At 47.1% G+C, this 17,374-nt stretch overlaps 2 protein-coding genes across 2 annotated transcripts; one reads left to right on the top strand and one right to left on the bottom strand.

Moving 5' to 3' along the window:
* Positions 1 to 673: 673 nt before the first annotated feature.
* On the bottom strand, positions 674 to 6,013 carry bub1ba (BUB1 mitotic checkpoint serine/threonine kinase Ba). Its single transcript, XM_060041431.1, has 11 exons — positions 5,841 to 6,013; positions 5,538 to 5,631; positions 4,921 to 5,077; positions 4,393 to 4,581; positions 4,137 to 4,280; positions 3,298 to 3,392; positions 2,911 to 3,069; positions 2,565 to 2,698; positions 2,211 to 2,349; positions 1,387 to 1,502; positions 674 to 1,078 (listed from the first exon to the last, which is right to left on the bottom strand). Exons 1-11 carry the CDS (start codon positions 5,993 to 5,995, stop codon positions 922 to 924), a joined length of 1,539 nt encoding a protein of 512 aa, XP_059897414.1. The 5' UTR covers positions 5,996 to 6,013; the 3' UTR covers positions 674 to 921.
* A 3,628-nt stretch (positions 6,014 to 9,641) lies between these two features.
* LOC132449647 (kunitz-type protease inhibitor 1-like) lies at positions 9,642 to 16,640 on the top strand. Its single transcript, XM_060041406.1, has 10 exons — positions 9,642 to 10,205; positions 11,083 to 11,243; positions 11,617 to 11,752; positions 12,670 to 12,840; positions 13,262 to 13,297; positions 13,542 to 13,670; positions 13,852 to 13,902; positions 13,982 to 14,152; positions 14,417 to 14,470; positions 15,463 to 16,640. The coding sequence occupies exons 1-10, from the start codon at positions 9,827 to 9,829 to the stop codon at positions 15,645 to 15,647; spliced, it is 1,473 nt and encodes a 490-aa protein (XP_059897389.1). The 5' UTR covers positions 9,642 to 9,826; the 3' UTR covers positions 15,648 to 16,640.
* Positions 16,641 to 17,374: the final 734 nt, after the last annotated feature.

The following is a 17,374-nucleotide window of genomic DNA, read 5'->3' as shown; positions in this document are numbered from 1 at the left end:
CATTGGCTTAATACCGCTGGCGTCTGGGAAAAGGTTTAATAGTTATCCAAATGTAGCAGACGCCTTGTGTATTTAGGAGCCAGTAAAGCTTGTGTTTGGTCTCTGGCTCATAACGCACTCAGCACACACACTATTAATGACCCTAGCACACACTTTAACACACAAATAGACCAATAAAAACATACCCTAGACGCAAGAACAGTCACACACACAGAGACACACACACTGGTGTGTCAAGTAGAGATCAGACTGGACCTCACGAGAACTATCAACCAAACATGAAGATCAGCCAGAGATCTGACAAGAAGATATACTGGACTAAGTAAACACTACAACCCTGGTGTTCACAATCCACCACTTCACACGGCCGGAGACGGTACAAACTAAAGCCTGCTGGACACACTATACATGACAACCCCAATGGATGAATTGCAAACTACACCCTAAAACTTCAACCTATTGGACACTGTAGAGTGAACCCTACTGGACACACTCCATATGACAACCCTACTGGTCAAAGTACACACTACACTACTGGACACTGTACACACTGAACCCTTCTGGATATAGAACAAACTCTACCCTACTATATGGAACAGTTATAGGAATTGTTTGATAAACTTCTTCCTGTCCAGACCATTACCACGTTTTCTCTGTCAATAAAGGGGCCATATACTTTAGCAACTACATATTTTAATACATATTTACAATATACATGCATCTACTTTATAAATTTTGTGTTTTCAATTTTTATCATACGTGTTTCGAAGCTGGAAACAGATTCATGGCAGACAAACCCTATTGTAAGTAAACGTTTCAATGCGGGGGGAGGGGGGGTATATACACATTTAAACATGAGAAACCGACAACAAAAATATGAACCAAGTTTGACAAACAAGAACCACAAAAATCAGATCAGCATCAGATCGTCATAGTAACCCCCGGATCGTCACGGTAACTATAATAAGGAGCGGTGGCGACCAGGTCAATCAGCTGGGACAGCACAGAGACGGAGGAGTGTCCGGACGAGTTCAGCAGCAGATGGAACGCCTTCCTCCACGCCGACATCCTGCCCAACCTGGAGGAACAGGAAGTGGGCGTAATACATACGAGGTTAGGATGTAACACACTACATATACAAACACATTATATACTTAATATCACACAGAGTAGGCCTCACAAAATCCAAGGTCTAACAAAGTTGCAATCTGATTGGACGCCCCACAACCGGGAGACGAGTTGACCTGGTTTGAACTTTGAACTCGGCATTAAGGTTCAGAATCGGTCTGCCTTGCTCAGGGGGATGTCAGCGGTAGTGCTGGCCTGGGCTTTGTGCTGAGCTCGTGCTGAACATGTTGTGTCTGGGGTAGGTAGGAGGCAGGGTACCTGCTGGCGTTGCGTCCCAGCTTCTCCACCATCCAGCCGTCCTTCTCCTTCACCACCGTCATCTTCCTCTTGGTCAGCAGGAGATGAACCGCCTCGGCCAGACACACCAGGTCCACCTGCCGGGAACACACACACACACACACAGACACACGGTTTTCATCAAAGTTAAATTTAAAACCTTTTTAAGACCATAATGAATGCAATTTAAGACCCATTTCACCTCCCTACTGGCAATTTATTTTCTTTTAAGAAAGAAGACAAATGATTGGTATAATCTAGAGCTGTCAAGCGATTAAAATATTTAATCGTGATTAATCGCATTAATGTCATAGTTAACTCACGATTAATCGCAAATTCTTTTTCTATGCTAAATATCCCTTGATTTTTTTGTCCCATAATTCTTCTTATTTTAATTCTCTTATCAACATGGTGAAGTGCATCGGCTTGTCTTGTGCAAATGATTTTTTATTGATAACAACATTGGCATATACTGATCAAAACAGGACGATACAAAAAAAGAGCCTATAGTGCAATTAAACGACTGCTTTGAACAAATGTCGTTTGAACATAGCAGTCAGGCTACTGCTTCTTTGTTTTGAGCCAACGAAAAAAAAAAAAAAAAATTACATTTTTTTTATATTTAATTTTTTTGTAAATAAAATATTTGCGTTAATCGCGCGATAATTTTTTTAACGCCGTTAAAATTGGTTTGCGTTAACGCCGTTAATAACGCGTTTAACTGACAGCTCTAGTATAATCCCATTTTATAGGTGCCTTTAATGTACTGTAGAGGAGATGCCACACACACACACGCACACACACACCTGGTACGGGGAGTCGGTGGGCTTCAGGAGCCCCAGCTGGATGTAGTCGAGGGCGGCGGGGACCTGGGCGGCGGAGGTCAGGTCCGTCTGGAGCTCCAGGTCCAGGGAGGAGAGCAGGTCCACAGACACCAGGGAGTCGCTGCAGGGGAAACACCACCAGAGGTCACGCCTCCACTGGAGACACACAGCGGCCCGCTGAACCCAACCACGGAGTGTGTACAGAGTCAGGAGGGGGGGGGGGGGGGGGGGGGGTGAGTGTGGAGCAGTGTGAGGAGGAGGAGGAGGAGATGCCCGTGGGTGAGGAGTGAGGAGTAAAGAGGGAGTGAGGAGCCAGGAGGTCTGGGGAGGAGTTACCCGTGGGTGATGAGCAGAGAGTCCGTGTGCAGCGCTCCCAGGAGGAGAGAGGAGGAGTGGAAGGTTCGCATCATCAGGAGCAAACCAGTCACCTCAGTGGACACCCAGCCCGGCGGTAACAGCCTCAGCCGCGCCTACACCGGGTCAGAGGTCAGAGGTCAGAACCAGGTTCATACTTGGAATAAATGTATTGATATGGAATTTCCATTATGTGGAACAAGAGTTCAACAATAAAGCAAATCCTAAATGGTGCCAGTTATATAACTCACTTATGAGGGTATTATGTATAAGTATAAATACAAGTACACCAGTGTGCTTAGAGGGCTGGGAGTAGAGGGGAACTCACGGACAGCTTCTGGCAACTGGGGACTGTATAGAGGGTGACGCATGCGTCCTGGAACAGGAAGCAGCGTGCGCTCGGCAGGGCGGCCGAATCCTCCGGGGACAGCCTCCTGCGCAGCTGGGACAGCACGTAGAAGTCCCACGGCAACAGGCTCCTCTCCACCTGGACACCGAGCAGGCCGTCAATATGGCCGTCCACTGTAGCCCGTCCATCTACCTACCTACCCACCCGTCTGTCTGCAAATACCCGTCAACGGTACACCTGTGTCTATCTATCTACATATCCCATCCCTCCATGTCCCGGTCAATCCATCCATCCACCCACCTAGCTACCTCCCCCCCCCCCCCCCCCCCCCATCTCCCTCCGAGGGCAGTGTGCTGGTCCCGGTACCTTCAGCAGCACGCGGCTCCCTTGGCTGAAGCCCCCGAACAGGGAGAACCCCTCCGCCTCCTGGACCTTGGTGTAGAGGGAGACCTCCGCGCCGCCTGGACACACCACGCACGCTGGGGTCAGCTGTTGCTAGGGCTACAGATATTGGCCGTGGTGCTAGGGCTACGGATACAGGGCGTGTTGCTAGGGCTACAGATACTGGGCGTGTTGCTAGGGCTACGGATACAGGCCGTGTTGCTAGGACTACAGATATTGGGCGTGTTGCTAGGGCTACAGATATTGGCTTCGTTGCTAGGGCTACGGATACAGGCCGTGTTGCTAGGGATACGGATACAGGCCGTGTTGCTAGGGATACAGATACAGGCCGTGTTGCTAGGGATACAGATACAGGCCGTGTTGCTAGGGATACAGATACAGGCCGTGTTGCTAGGGATACAGATACAGGCCGTGTTGCTAGGGATACATTTACAGTCCGTGATGCTAGGGAAACGGGTGTTTCGCTAGGGGGAAACGGGTGTGTCGCTAGGGGGAAACGGGTGTGTCGCTAGGGGGAAACGGGTGTGTCGCTAGGGGGAAACGGGTGTGTCGCTAGGGGGAAACGGGTGTGTCGCTAGGGGGAAACGGGTGTGTCGCTAGGGGGAAACGGGTGTGTCGCTAGGGGGAAACGGGTGTGTCGCTAGGGGGAAACGGGTGTGTCGCTAGAGGGAAACGGGTGTGTCGCTAACGCTAAGGGGATACGCTTGTGTCGCTAAGGGGAAACGGGTGTGTCGCTAAGGGGAAACGGGCGTGTCTCTAAGGGGTTACGGGTGTGTCGCTAGGGGGATAAGGAGGCCTCTCACCGAGGGAGAGGTGGGCGTCCTTGTCCACGGGGGGCAGGGGGGCCTCCACCGTGTGGTAGCCCGGGAAGGAGCTGACCTCCGCCCGGTCCAGGAGACGCCGCCTCGTCTCCCCGCTGCAGGGGTCCCCGGGCAGGGGCCCCTCACCTGGAACACAGAGCCCCCCCGGGTGACAAAGGAGCCCCAGCTGTGTGTGCATGCACCACGTCAGTGAGTCTTATCAACCAGTGGGGGTCCTGCTGTAATGAAGAGTGGGTACCAGTCTGCGGGGTAAGGGGGTCGTCGGTGGACGAGCCACCCAGGGTGGAGGCTCCCCCCGCGTTGGACAGCGTGGTGTGGTACTCCAGGCTGGCCTCCTTGATGGGACTCAGCTTTATGGTGGGGGACTCCTCGGGCTGGGGGGGAAGGGGCGCAGCAGCCTGCCTCCGGCGCAGCACCCCCTGGTGGTCTACCAGACACACACGTATTATATCAGCGCACTATCGAGGAACGTGATATAAACAGCTGATCAAAACAGGTGACATCATTTTGACTTCTGAATACACTGCATATTTTCCTAATTTAAAAGCAAAAGCAGTTCAAGGCCCTAATCACTGGTTCCCAACCTTGATCGCAAGGCCCCCTTGGGCACAAAAAAGCCGCAAATGGTCCGCGGCCCATTGGTTGAGAACCACTGCTTTAGAGCCTATCGGCATCAGAACTCCCGTCTACCTCTCTGTTCTAGTGCTATCAACTAGTAACTCTAGTTGCTATAGTAACTCTAGGCTTCATTGGCCGGAGGAGGTACCAGCTTCAGAGGGCGGCGCTCTCCTGACGTAGGGCGTGGACACCAGGTGCGCCGAGCCGGCAAAGTCCTGCGTGTTGTCGGGGCTGGAGCACAGCGTCTTGTTCTGGACCGTGCCCACCACCGTCTCCGTCAGGGACAGAAGCCTCGCTCCAGAGCCCTGGAGGGGACGAGGAAAGGACTCGGTTGCACTAGACACGCATCTACCGTCATTCAGCTACTAGTATCACCATAGAGATTTAGCTGGTCACACTAGAGTAGCACCCAAGTAATTTAGTTTGTCAGACTATAGTAATACTAGTGATTTAGCTACAGTCGTACCACAGTACTACCATATATTTAGCTACAGTCCAGTGTTTCCCCCAGCAAGTTCCCTGTGGTTAAGGCGGCCACCTTACCATCAATAGGGCCCCGCCTGGACTACCAATATATATATATATATTAAAAAAAAATATATATATATATATATATATTATTATTTTTTTCATTATTATGCATTAACAAAGTACAAAACTCCCGTAGGGAAAGAAAACATACTTCCATCAGGTACCAAAAATAAATATAAATAAGGCATCGGTGATACTGTTCAAAACAATAGTCGTTGGAACTGAAACCCTCACCGAAGACCGCAGGGTCATCTTTAAAGCGGGCAACTGCTCTCCCGGACGCAAGAAAACGTCGTCCTTCAGTGGGTTGGGGCTGGGTCTGCCGTCCCTGCAGAGACAACATGGACATGGTCTGATTACTAGGAAGAGGGTCAGGCTGCCGAGCCCAGGGTCAGGTGGCTGAAGAAACGGGCTGATTTCCAAGGACATGGGGTGGTTGTAAAGGAAAGGAAATGGTCTATTTGCCTAGGGAGAGAGTGGGTAAGGGAAGGAACCGGGAGAGTTTTGATACTTCTGCCTGGTGGAAGGCTTCCCTACCTAAAAGGCATTGCGGAGGAAGAAGAGGAGGAGCCAGACGAGGGGTCCGTGAAGATGTGGAATGGCTCGGCCACTGGAAGGTTCTCGGCCTCATCCACCTTGATGGGGAATAATAAGAAGTTAAACAACCTGGCAATAGTTTTCTGCGTCGTCATCAATGAGTGCCATCAGTGCATTAACACAGAGAATACCAAACAGACCTTAAGTGAAGGTAGAATCGGGGGGGGGGGGGGGGGGGGGTTCATACCTGTTCGCTAGGGGTACAGGTGTCAGGCAGGGACATTCGTAACTGGAGCATTCTCTGCTTCTCCTGCAGCTCCTGTTTGAGTTTCACTTCCAGGTCATCCATTTTTCTGATCTTCGCTGGAGGAACCAAACCCCAGCAATTACCACACTACTAGTACTATAACTACTAATCCAACTCATTACTAACTAAAGAGCAAGTGTACCCACTGTTTCAGCTGGAATGCAAAACTTTTTTCTCTCAAATAACAACACTAAATCTTATTCCAGTCACAGCGACACAATTGGAAAGATGACTATGTTGATGATCATATGAGATATATTAACATGTTTTAAAAACAAAAAAAGGGTTTGGGGTCCACTGGCTCTTTAAGTGCTTCCACCACTCTGTAGTTAGGGCTGACCAATATGCTGAGAGGGGAGGATTACCATAGACCTGCTGCCGCCGGGCCAGAAGGTATCGCTCGGCGCGGAGCTCCTCAAAACAGAACTCCGTTTTGCCCTGGGTCAGCAGCTCCTTGCAGTACATGCTGCGCTCCTTCAGGGTATTCTCCTCCATGCTCGCCGAGGCCCCTTCGTCACAGGACGCCAGCTGGACGGCCTCCGGCTTCTCCTGAAGGTGTCTGTATGTCACGTTTCGGTGATGAAACCGGAGATTAGCGCTTCTCAAACGCTCTCCCAAATCCAGTCTGTTCATACAGGAACTTTATGAGACCATTCAAATGACTTGTTTTAATCCATTTTAATCCAACAACGATTTACTATACAACTACGATCTCTATTTAGGCTTTTTCTGCGACCGCATCCACACTTTAGGCAACACCAAATGGGGTCATGACCCCAAGTTTGGGAAACGCTACCCGTAGATGCACAGATATTCTTGTATTCCCCAGTTCCAAACAAACCCTTCACATACAGCCGTTTAAACTTCAAGTTACGGGTTATTCAAGTAGTCGGCTATCTGTTCTGCCGAGTTTCTTTTCTCACAGAGCCAAGTGGGGTCCACCACAGCTAAACAGAGCTTGTGATCCAACACACACACACACACACTCACCCGCCTGGGCTGCTGCTGGTGGGGGGGTCCTCTGGTGCCGGGGCCCCGGGCCCCTGCAGTGGGAGGCTCTGGGCCCGTGGAGCCATGCTGGGCAGCTGGAGCTTCACCCCCACAGAACAGCCTGATGGGAAATAAAACAGTGCACCCATCCATTGACAACCGAGCTCTCAACGTCTCTCTTTAACTCTGTCTGGCCCTTCCTTTGTAAGGAGGTAACGTGACCTATATATTATTTGTTTAGTTTAGCTTGTTCTGTATTTTTCATTCATGACAGATACAGTGAGTTAGACAGGAACGTATAGGAGAGCAGCGCTAGAGGGTAGCACATGCAGCAGAAGACGGCAGGCTGGATTCAAACCCTTAAAAGTGTGAATACTTCTTAGCTGTAGACATCTGTAGAATTAAATTAAATACATAAAGACTCCCTGCTATCCCTGTGACCAAAGAAGGTTTTTTCACATGTGGTTGATTTGATTGGCTCACTCACTGTAGTCGTTAATAGTATATGACTGTAGCTTTACGTTAACATCCTGTCACTGCAAATAGCATGGGACTACAGAGCTACATTAGCAGCTCATAGCATGGGACAACAACACTACATTATGAGCCAGTACCTGCGCTCTCAGCTAGCCTCTTCCTGCCGCGTGGTCGCAGGTCCACCTGGTTTATTCTGGGCGGGGAGCTGCCCTCCCCAGTCCCACCTTCACCTGGCAACCTCGCCTGGACAGAACTGGGGAATTGAAAGCATCGTCAGGACTCAGGACAATCAAAATACAGCCAACACCCGCCTTGAATTACAATCACAGGTAGGTGCAGGAAACACAGAAAAAGATCTTTGGTTAAGTATGCGTTTGTTCGTCTCCATTCATGTTATTTGGTTCTTGCGACATTGGCGACGGGTGATACATACTGCCTCTGCTGCTGGATCTCTGCCTGCAGAGCGTCGCACACGTCCGGGAAGTTTGGAGGTCCTTCGTTCACAGTCGGAGCTTGTAATTTGACTTGAGGAGGAAGGGTGATTCCCTTGCAGGGCTGCCGTCCTCTCGTTGCCCCTGCCATGACTAGTTTCAGAGTACTTTATTAATCCAAGGGGGAAATTGTTTCGGTCGCAAATTGCTTTCCTCAATTTAAAATAAATATCAGTAAATCAAAATGGGAAACACAACATCACAGCTTAGACGTACTACATATGAACCCCGTGAACAAGAATAACGTTATATCGTAAAGAGTAAAGACACAATATTATCAGTACCTTGATTACTTCAGAGGTTTCCTGCCACCCTTCAACAACATTCAAAAAACAACGCAAGTCGAACATAAACCTGATTGGACGATTCCGGGGCTTGTATCGTGCTGTGATTGGCCTGTTCATTATGTCACTTCCGGTAGCATGCGTCACTTGTTTTGGTATAGCATGAGAGTTTATAATAATAATAATAATAATAAATAAAATGTATATAGCGCTTAATATGGTACTCTAAGACGCTTATGTGTAAGGCTATCCCATATATATATATATATATATATATATAAAGAATAACAATTTGAACATTAATTTACATTTTTTATCGAAATATATCTTTCCATGTTTGTATGTATGAATTACACGTACGATGATTGCTAGTCTCAATTTGCAGGCATGACAGGTACAAATAAGTTATATAGAAAAGCAATGTTATAGTAAAATGATTCGTATTTCTTCACCTGATTCTAAATCAACCCATATGTGCAACACATTAAAGAATAAAACATTTTCAGACTCTTTTTCATAAGGTTGCCGTCGGTGCCCTCTGGGGGTCAGAGCTAGTATTTACCATATTGTGTCCCCAATCCGTTACGTAGGAGCCAGCATTCTATTGATTTCGTTATTAGTGGGTTAACTTTATGAATTTATGAATTTATCTTATTTTGCGGTTTGTTTGTCTTCATTAATTACTTTTGAGTTCTCTTGCTCGCAGAGCAGGAGAATTCAAAGGAGGTGTAGGTGTACTGGGTGTGGCCCATGAAGGGCACAATGTTTCTACTGCTATCGCATGCACTTATAGAACCATTTGTTTATTCAACAGTATAGCATCTGATTTAACCTACAAACTATAATAAAAGTATCCAACTTGAAGAACTTCACTCTGGGACAGATCATTGGACTGCATTTTGGAACGACATTGGAAATTAAAAGAAGCCATCTACAGTGACACAGCACATAAACAGCCAAATATAATACAAAAAAAGACTGTTATTGGTACAAAAGGGCAATACAATAACATCCTAAACCGTACATAAATATATTTATAGCCAAATCTCTCTTTCCCTGAGTGTGTGTATCGATATTGAAAAGACAACTAAGGTATCTTTAATCATGAAAGAGAATGGGCAAAATATTTAACATTCCAATAAAAAATAAATAACTCGTGATACTATAACATCCAACCCCTGGGGAAAACATCGCAAAGACCTAGTTGGGAATTTTCCAGGTATGACACACCTGTCACCCTGATGGCTGTGACGTCAGTTGGTAAAGGGACACACCCAAAGCCGGAAGTACAATCGTTTGAGAATTTATCTCTGCTGCTGTCTCCTGTCGCTGTAATACTTTCAAACACTACGGGTGACATTATCTGACAGAGAGAGAGAGGGAATTAGGCCTCTTTGTTTTTTTTCTTAAAGAGAGCCGATAGATACAACTTTAGGTATGTGGCTCCGCATTGGACTGATGTCGGCGGTGTTGATCCAAACCCTGCACATGATCAACGCACAAGACTGTCCATCCAAGTTCCTAAACGGCAAGAAAGACTTTGTTGTCGACCTTCAAGCTTCTGTGGAAAGGGGCGCTGAGCTCATCGCTTCTTCGCAGGTTACCAAAGCCGAGGACTGTATGGAAACTTGTTGCCTGCTTCCCCAGTGTAATGTAGTGCTGGTGGATGAGAGGAACTCGGGCCGCAGCACCTGCTCCCTCTTCAACTGCCTCTACAAGAAGGGCTATGCCTGCAGGTTCGTCGGAAAGAAAGGCTTCAGTAGTTTTGTTCTCGACTCCGTCTACCAGCAGCACCTGGATGCGCCCGAGGCCGAAGGTGAGCCGGGACTGTTCTGATTGTCAACGCATTATTTGAGAAATTGTACATTCTTGAGGATAATATTAATACTAGAGTTCAATGTGCATCTATAAGTATAATGTATTGAACACCTGCCAGATTTGTGTCTGAGGGCTCTTGGTTTTGTTATTCAAACTTTAGGCCCCCTGCATTCCTTCTTATACCCTCCTGCTGACTCTGTAGCGCCCCTAGTTCTGTCTCTACGGGGCCCCTAGTGCTATCTCTGTGGGGCCCCTATTGCTGTCTCTGTAGGGTCCCCCTATTCCTTATTTTAGTTGCCCCTAGTGCTGTCTCTTTAGTGGTCCTAGTGCTGTCTCGGTGGGGCCCCTAGTGCTGTCTCTGTGGGGCCCCTAGTGCTGTCTCTGTGGGGCCCCTAGTGCTGTCTCTGTGGGGCCCCTAGTGCTGTCTCTGTGGGGCCCCTAGTGCTGTCTCTGTGGGGCCCCTAGTGCTGTCTCTTTAGTGGTCCTATTGCTGTCTCTGTGGGGCCCCTAGTGCTGTCTCTGTGGGGCCCCTAGTGCTGTCTCTTTAGTGGTCCTATTGCTGTCTCGGTGGGGCCCCTAGTGCTGTCTCTGTGGGGCCCCTAGTGCTGTCTCTGTGGGGCCCCTAGTGCTGTCTCTGTGGGGCCCCTAGTGCTGTCTGTGGGACCCCTAGTGCTGTCATTTTAGGGCTCCTAGTGCTGTCTCTGTGGGGCCCCTAGTGCTGGCTCTGTGGGGCCCCTAGTCCTGGCTCTGTGGGGCCCATGTATTGCTTATCTTGGTGCCCCCTCTAGTACTGTTTCTTTAGGGCTCCTGGCGTCCTTATTTCATTGGCCGTTAGTGCAGGCCCCCCTTTCTCACTCCGGTGCTTGTATCTCCAGGGCAGAGTGCGGGCCCCGTGGCAGTGGCGGGCCGCAACGTAGTGGTCCGGCCGGGGGAAGAGGTCACACTGAGGGGCGTGGAGAGCCGGGCCCCGGAGGACGCCACCATCACCAGCTACAGGTGGAGCATCAAGAAGGGGAACCCCTCCGTGGAGATGACGGTAACACCACACACACACACACACACACACACACACACACACACACACACACACACACACACACACACACACACACACACACACACACACACACACACACACACACACACAGTCAAACACACACACAGTCAAACACACACACACAGTCAAACACACACACACAGTCAAACACACAGTCAAACACACAGTCAAACACACACACACACACACACACACACACACACACACACACACACACACACACACACACACAGTCACATACAGTCTTTAGTGTGTTTTTTACATCTCTATTGCATTTGGAGAGGCTCCATGCAGTGCCTCCAAAGTGTGCGTGAGGGAGGAGCTCTAACGGTAGAATGATCCCTTGATTCAGCCCACTGGTGACCAGCTGCGGGTGTCCAACCTGGTCGCCGGGACCTACGTCTTCACGCTGCATGTCACCGACTCCAAAGGCCAATCAGACGACGCCACGGTCAACATCCAGGTCCTGAACCAGGAAGAGTCTGACAGTGAGTCCACATGGGATATGTCATTTCATTAATGAAGTGATATTGAGATGATTTTATCTAAATTTGGGAGTGAACATGGCTATATTTAAGGTAGTGAAACAGGCCGGTAGTTTTGAATTTGGTTGTGAAACTGCTGTTGGCTAGGTTTAAGGCAGTGGAACAGGCCAGTAGTTTTTTGTTTGGTAGTGAAACTGCTGTGGTCTCGGTTTAAGGAATTCGAGCAGGCCGGTAGTTCTGTTCTTGGTAGTGAACCTTCTGTTAGCTCAGTGTTTGGTAGTGGAACATCATAATACTGGTACTGATTATAAGCGGTGTGAGCAAGCCCTCAAGGGGGGTAAGCCCTCTGTCCTACCCAGGGAACCAGTCAGACCACATCCCACTACAGCTTTCCAGCGGTTTAAAAGAACACGCAAAGACAGACATGACCGCAGGTACAGACATGCATGCTGTATCGTAATGATAGTTGTGCGTTTTATATAATTTACACCATGACAACAGAAACTAATAACTTAATACTATTATTCACTTTTATGCCAAGCGACTGACTGAATTCAGATGAATGTCGTTCATTACCAACTAGTGGTTAGACAGTGAATACAGATAAATATATATTTCAGGAGCAGGAAGGGTGTTGTGCATCTTGCCCAAGGATGTCTACAGCTAAGAAGCCCAGAAATCAGACAAACCGCTACACCAGTGTTTCTCAATCTCAGGCCATGAGCACATTACTGCTCAGCACTTCACTGGGACATTTATGATATGGGCGGAGGTGGGTGGGGCTAAAATGATGCGTGGGAAGGTCATGCACAACAACGTAGGAGAAAAATGGGTCACAGGCCTAAATTAGGTACTTTAGTAAGTAGGTTACTACTGCACCATCACACGCAGATGGCTCTAATGATAAAGTGTGCCAACAGTGTACTGCCTGGTGGCGAAGGAGGTGGGACTGTGTCGCGCAAGTTTCCCTCGCTGGCACTACAACGCCGCCACGGCCCGCTGTGAGGAGTTTGTCTATGGGGGATGCAAAGGAAACAATAACAACTTCCTGTCTGAGCAGGAGTGTGGTAAAGCCTGCACCAACGTCAAAGGTACCTCGACCCCACTTAAGGTTATATGAAACTTCCTCAGCCTTGAATATCCGCCTTAGGTACACTATTGGCCTTTACGTCACCAGCGTATTCCACTTCTTGCTTAGTTTTCAGGTTCTTTCATGACAACTGTTGAGGTTCACATATATGTCCATTTGTATTACACATAATTTCCCCATAATAAAGATCACCCGATCCCACTGAATTAGTAACTTCTGTCTGTTAATAACCAGAACAACCTATGCAGAACCTTAAATACGAACAGTAGAGTCCCATGGCGTACACACGGCAGTAATTCAACTGTTCTATCTTTCACTGTTCACACTTTGACGCATCGCAGTCATTTAGGTCATAACATAAATGTTCATAAATAGGTTGTGTTATTCAAATGTGATGTTGATGTGATGTTCTGTTTCCATAGCACCCACTGGAAGATCTGTTACTCTGCCAGGCAAGGGTAAGCTAAACATCGATCATTCAGAGTGTATTTTAACAATGGACACTGCAGCCCTTCTGGTATAACAGGTCATTGGTGTTCCTGATTGGCTATATAACTGACACTAAGCAATGTCCTGCAAACTATGCAAAGACCTCATCAACAAGTCCGCTAGGCCGGTGATATTACGGGCTGCTGTTTAGTGTGTTACAAAGAGGAGGGTCTGGGGAAGCAGTGTATTGACTGGTGTGTGGCTCCACTTTAGAGGACTGCACCGCCCCGTGTGGGGACGAAGAGTTTGAGTGTGCGAGTAGCTGCTGCATTGACCGATCGCAGGAGTGTGACGGCCAGGCGCAGTGCACAGACGGATCGGACGAGTCCCGCTGCGCCCAGCGTGAGAGACATGCACGCACAGACATGCACAGACCATCACCGCACGCACGCATGCATCTGTGTGCAGACATCCACACACAGACGCACTCACACATGTCTTTATACATCTAATACCTATAGTATTGTTTGTGTTAACTTATCGTGCGTGTGTTTACATGTATTTGTGTGTTTTCTCTCCCCAGTCAATGAGACGTTCTCCAGTCTTCTGAAAGTGAGTTTTGCCGACCACCTGGGTAAGTCTTCTGTTCAGGGTCATTCTTTTTGCCTCTCTCTTTACCTCTGTTAATAACCCCGTCCCTTTCCCCCGCCCAGCATTCTGCACCGAGCCGCCCAAAGTAGGTCCTTGCTATGACAACCAGTCGGCCTGGTACTACAACCCCATCCAGCAGCAGTGTCACCCCTTCATCTACAGCGGTTGCCAAGGCAACGACAACCACTTTGAGTCGAAGGACGAATGCGAGAAAAGCTGCCATGGAGTGACAAGTGAGCAGGAGGAATACGGGGCTTAGTGTAGAATGTATTTCAAATAGCGCTTACATGGGAAAGTATTGGCATGGCGCTAACGTGGCATTGATGTGTTGCTAGCATAGGATTAGCATGTGCTAAATTGGAATTCACGTGGAAATGAATGGTGGTAACATAGCAGTATGAGCAGAATGTATATTGGGATGAATGTTCTATCAGAATCATTTGAAATGATTAGTGATGATTGATGTGTTCATAAAGTGTTCATGATAACGTCCACAGGGTCGGCCCTCTTCGCCCCGGGAAGGTTTGAGGAGCTGGAGGGGAGTGATTCAGGTACTTTAGTATGATTTCGGGTACTTTAGGTCAGGGGTTCCCAATGTTAACCTTTTAGTGTACCATTAAATTGTCAAGACTTATCACGGACCACCTCATATGCAAACGGTAAGAAATGGATAAATACACATGAAGTGGCTGAGCAAAAAGGGCCAATTTATAGACAATTATTTGGGCAAGAAGGCCATGGCCAGTGGGTACAGTGGAAAAGGTTTACACTGTTTATGCTCCCAGTGTGTTTATTTAGAAAACAAATAATGAGTTTTTAAATAATAAGTATTTTTGCCTCAAGGACCCATGCGGTCCATTTGGATAGATTTTGCTGTACCTTGAATGTTTTGGATCCCTTTAAAATCTTGTTGAAACCGACCCGTAAGCCAACAATTTGATACAAATACTCTTTAATACTGTCTGAACTTATGGTATAATTTTGTTTTTGATAATGTTAAAAATAGCTGAATAATGCAAAAAATACAATGTAAATGTCCGCCATTGTTAAACAAATCACAAGTCCACTCTAGAGAATCCCAGAGGCCAAAAACGTTGTCACAATCAAGTTAAATACCCCTTGGGTAATTTGTAAGGTTAAATTCGATAGCTAACAAAATGGCGTTACAGGTTCAATTTAAAATGACCACTTTTGAAGGTGCTCCCCGGGCTACTTTTTATAAAGGAAGTCAAAGGAGTAAAAACGCTGACCTCTACCATTCCGAAGGCGATGTATAGAAACCGTGCATGAGCAGGCCTACAAAAAGTTTAAGTACCTCTTTGGTGACATGGAGTGCGATAACTCGCAGGAAAACAAAAGCAATCCGCTCCTTCATACAATCGATCACAATTCTGCTTCAAAGTGGCCCAGGGACTTCAGTCTTGGCGTGCTCACTCATTAGCCTCGCTAGCATTAGGATGTCAGCATGCTTGCAGGATATTGCGCACATCACACACATTGGCACTTTTTAATGTTCACTATCAGTTTAATGTTTTTCTCTCAGGCTCCATCGCCATAGCCATTGTGCTGGCGGTGTCCATTTTGGCGCTGCTGGCGGTGCTGGCCTTCTTCTTCCTGAAAGGACATAAGAAGGGCGCCCACCAGCCAGTCGCCACAGCGCCTCCACTGTCCGGCGAAGGTGGCGAAGATGACACTGTGGTGTACCGCAGTACCACCAAACCTGTTTGACCTACATTCACTCACTCACGTACTCACAAACTCACACTATTTCTCACATTTCCAACTTTTATTCAGAAGAGGGCGTCGCTTCAATTCAAAGACTTTTTAGTTTGTGGAAACTGAATCTCGGTGGAGAGCACTGACGCTAGCTTCTCTCAGTCCTTCGGGCTAACAGTATGTAGCACCAGCTAACATGACATCTTACACCTGTTTTGGTGTGTGCCAACACTTTGTGGCCTTTTTTTGTTTTGTTTTATGATATATTTATAGTTTGTGTTTTTAAAGGTTATGGACAGTCTGATGGTTTTAGAAATGGGAATGAGCTTTTATAGGATGAATTTTTAACAATATTATTGTAAATATGTTTGAAATAATCTAGTATTCGTTGTTGCTGCCATTTTGTGTTGATTGTTTTGTCATCAATTCCTCCATAGATGGTTTTGTGTTAAATGTCCCATGGCATGAAAATATCACTTTATGAGGTATTCTAACATTAATATGAGTACCCCTAGCCTGAGTGGCGAAGTCACGCCCCTTCCGGTAGAGCCCATGGGACCTATGACATCATAAAATATGAATGGGTTTCAGTGGAGAGAAATTAATTATTTTCTGGTCCCTGTCTTTAAATGCCCCGGATTACATATATGTTGTTTGTGTATTTAAATGAAAATTTTCATGTCAAGAGTTTGACCGTTTATTGGGCAATTGTTCAGTTAAAGGCTGTAGAGAGAAAAAGTAATGAGAAAGACTACATGTCTCGTATGTGACATCACGCTCCCTGCGACTGGCGTGGACAAGCCGACAATGTTTATGTTTGGTTGTAGTCTTTACGCTCGGTTCTCCGTCTCAACAGTAGGGCTAGAACCGAGCGAAAAGACTACAACCAAACGTGAACATCCCCCCCCTTTCCGTTTCCGGCCAACGAGCAATGAGTCTTCCAACAGAAATCAATGGTATTTACAAAATGCACTAAATGTGCAATAAAACACGTTATAAACTGTATTTCGTTACGATACTTGATTCAACCACTCTATTTCATCCTAGTCAAACCACAAAGGGGGCTCAATGTTCAAAATACAGGAAAAAAATAATAGCTCACAGCAACATATTGAAAAAAAGAACTACGAACTAGTTAATTTTTTGGAACTGTGAACTTAGTTAAAAAATTATGACTGTTAACTGAACTAGTTCATTTTAAAATTTGTGAACTGAACTTTGAACTAGTTCACGTAGAAAGTGAACTTTCTCAACACTGGTAAGGGCGTTGATAAGGCCCAACCGCTGGACATGTGGCCGAGTAACGGTGTAAGTGCCATATTGGCTCGGCTACCAGATCGGCTCGGGGTCCGTCGTCTGCTGATTACGTTACACAATATCATTGGCTGTACGCTTGAATGGGCGTAGGCTACATTGTGATTGGCTGCTAAGGGACAGTTGTGATTGGCTGTTTTGTGCTGTAGCTCTGGCTGTCGTCATAGCAACCACAGCGAGCACATGTGTGAGCGCGAGTAGGTCTGTCCAGAGCTATAGAGAGAGAGAGTTGCGACACGCTATGATCTCGCCGACAGGGTGGTCACGTGGTTGTCACGTGGTTCATGTAAGCCTCAATAGTTCCAAACACGCCGCGATTTCAATGTTATTCTATGGGACGACAGCAGAGATTTCAATATTAAATGGTAAATATGTATGAAAAAATCACATACAAGTATTTGTCTGACTGTTATTGCATTATTGCA

This window comes from Gadus macrocephalus, chromosome 21 (assembly GCF_031168955.1).
Source record: "Gadus macrocephalus chromosome 21, ASM3116895v1".
NCBI lineage: Eukaryota > Metazoa > Chordata > Actinopteri > Gadiformes > Gadidae > Gadus > Gadus macrocephalus.
The sequence above is the reverse complement of the archived record's forward strand: the minus strand, read 5'-3'. Positions and strand labels throughout refer to the sequence as shown.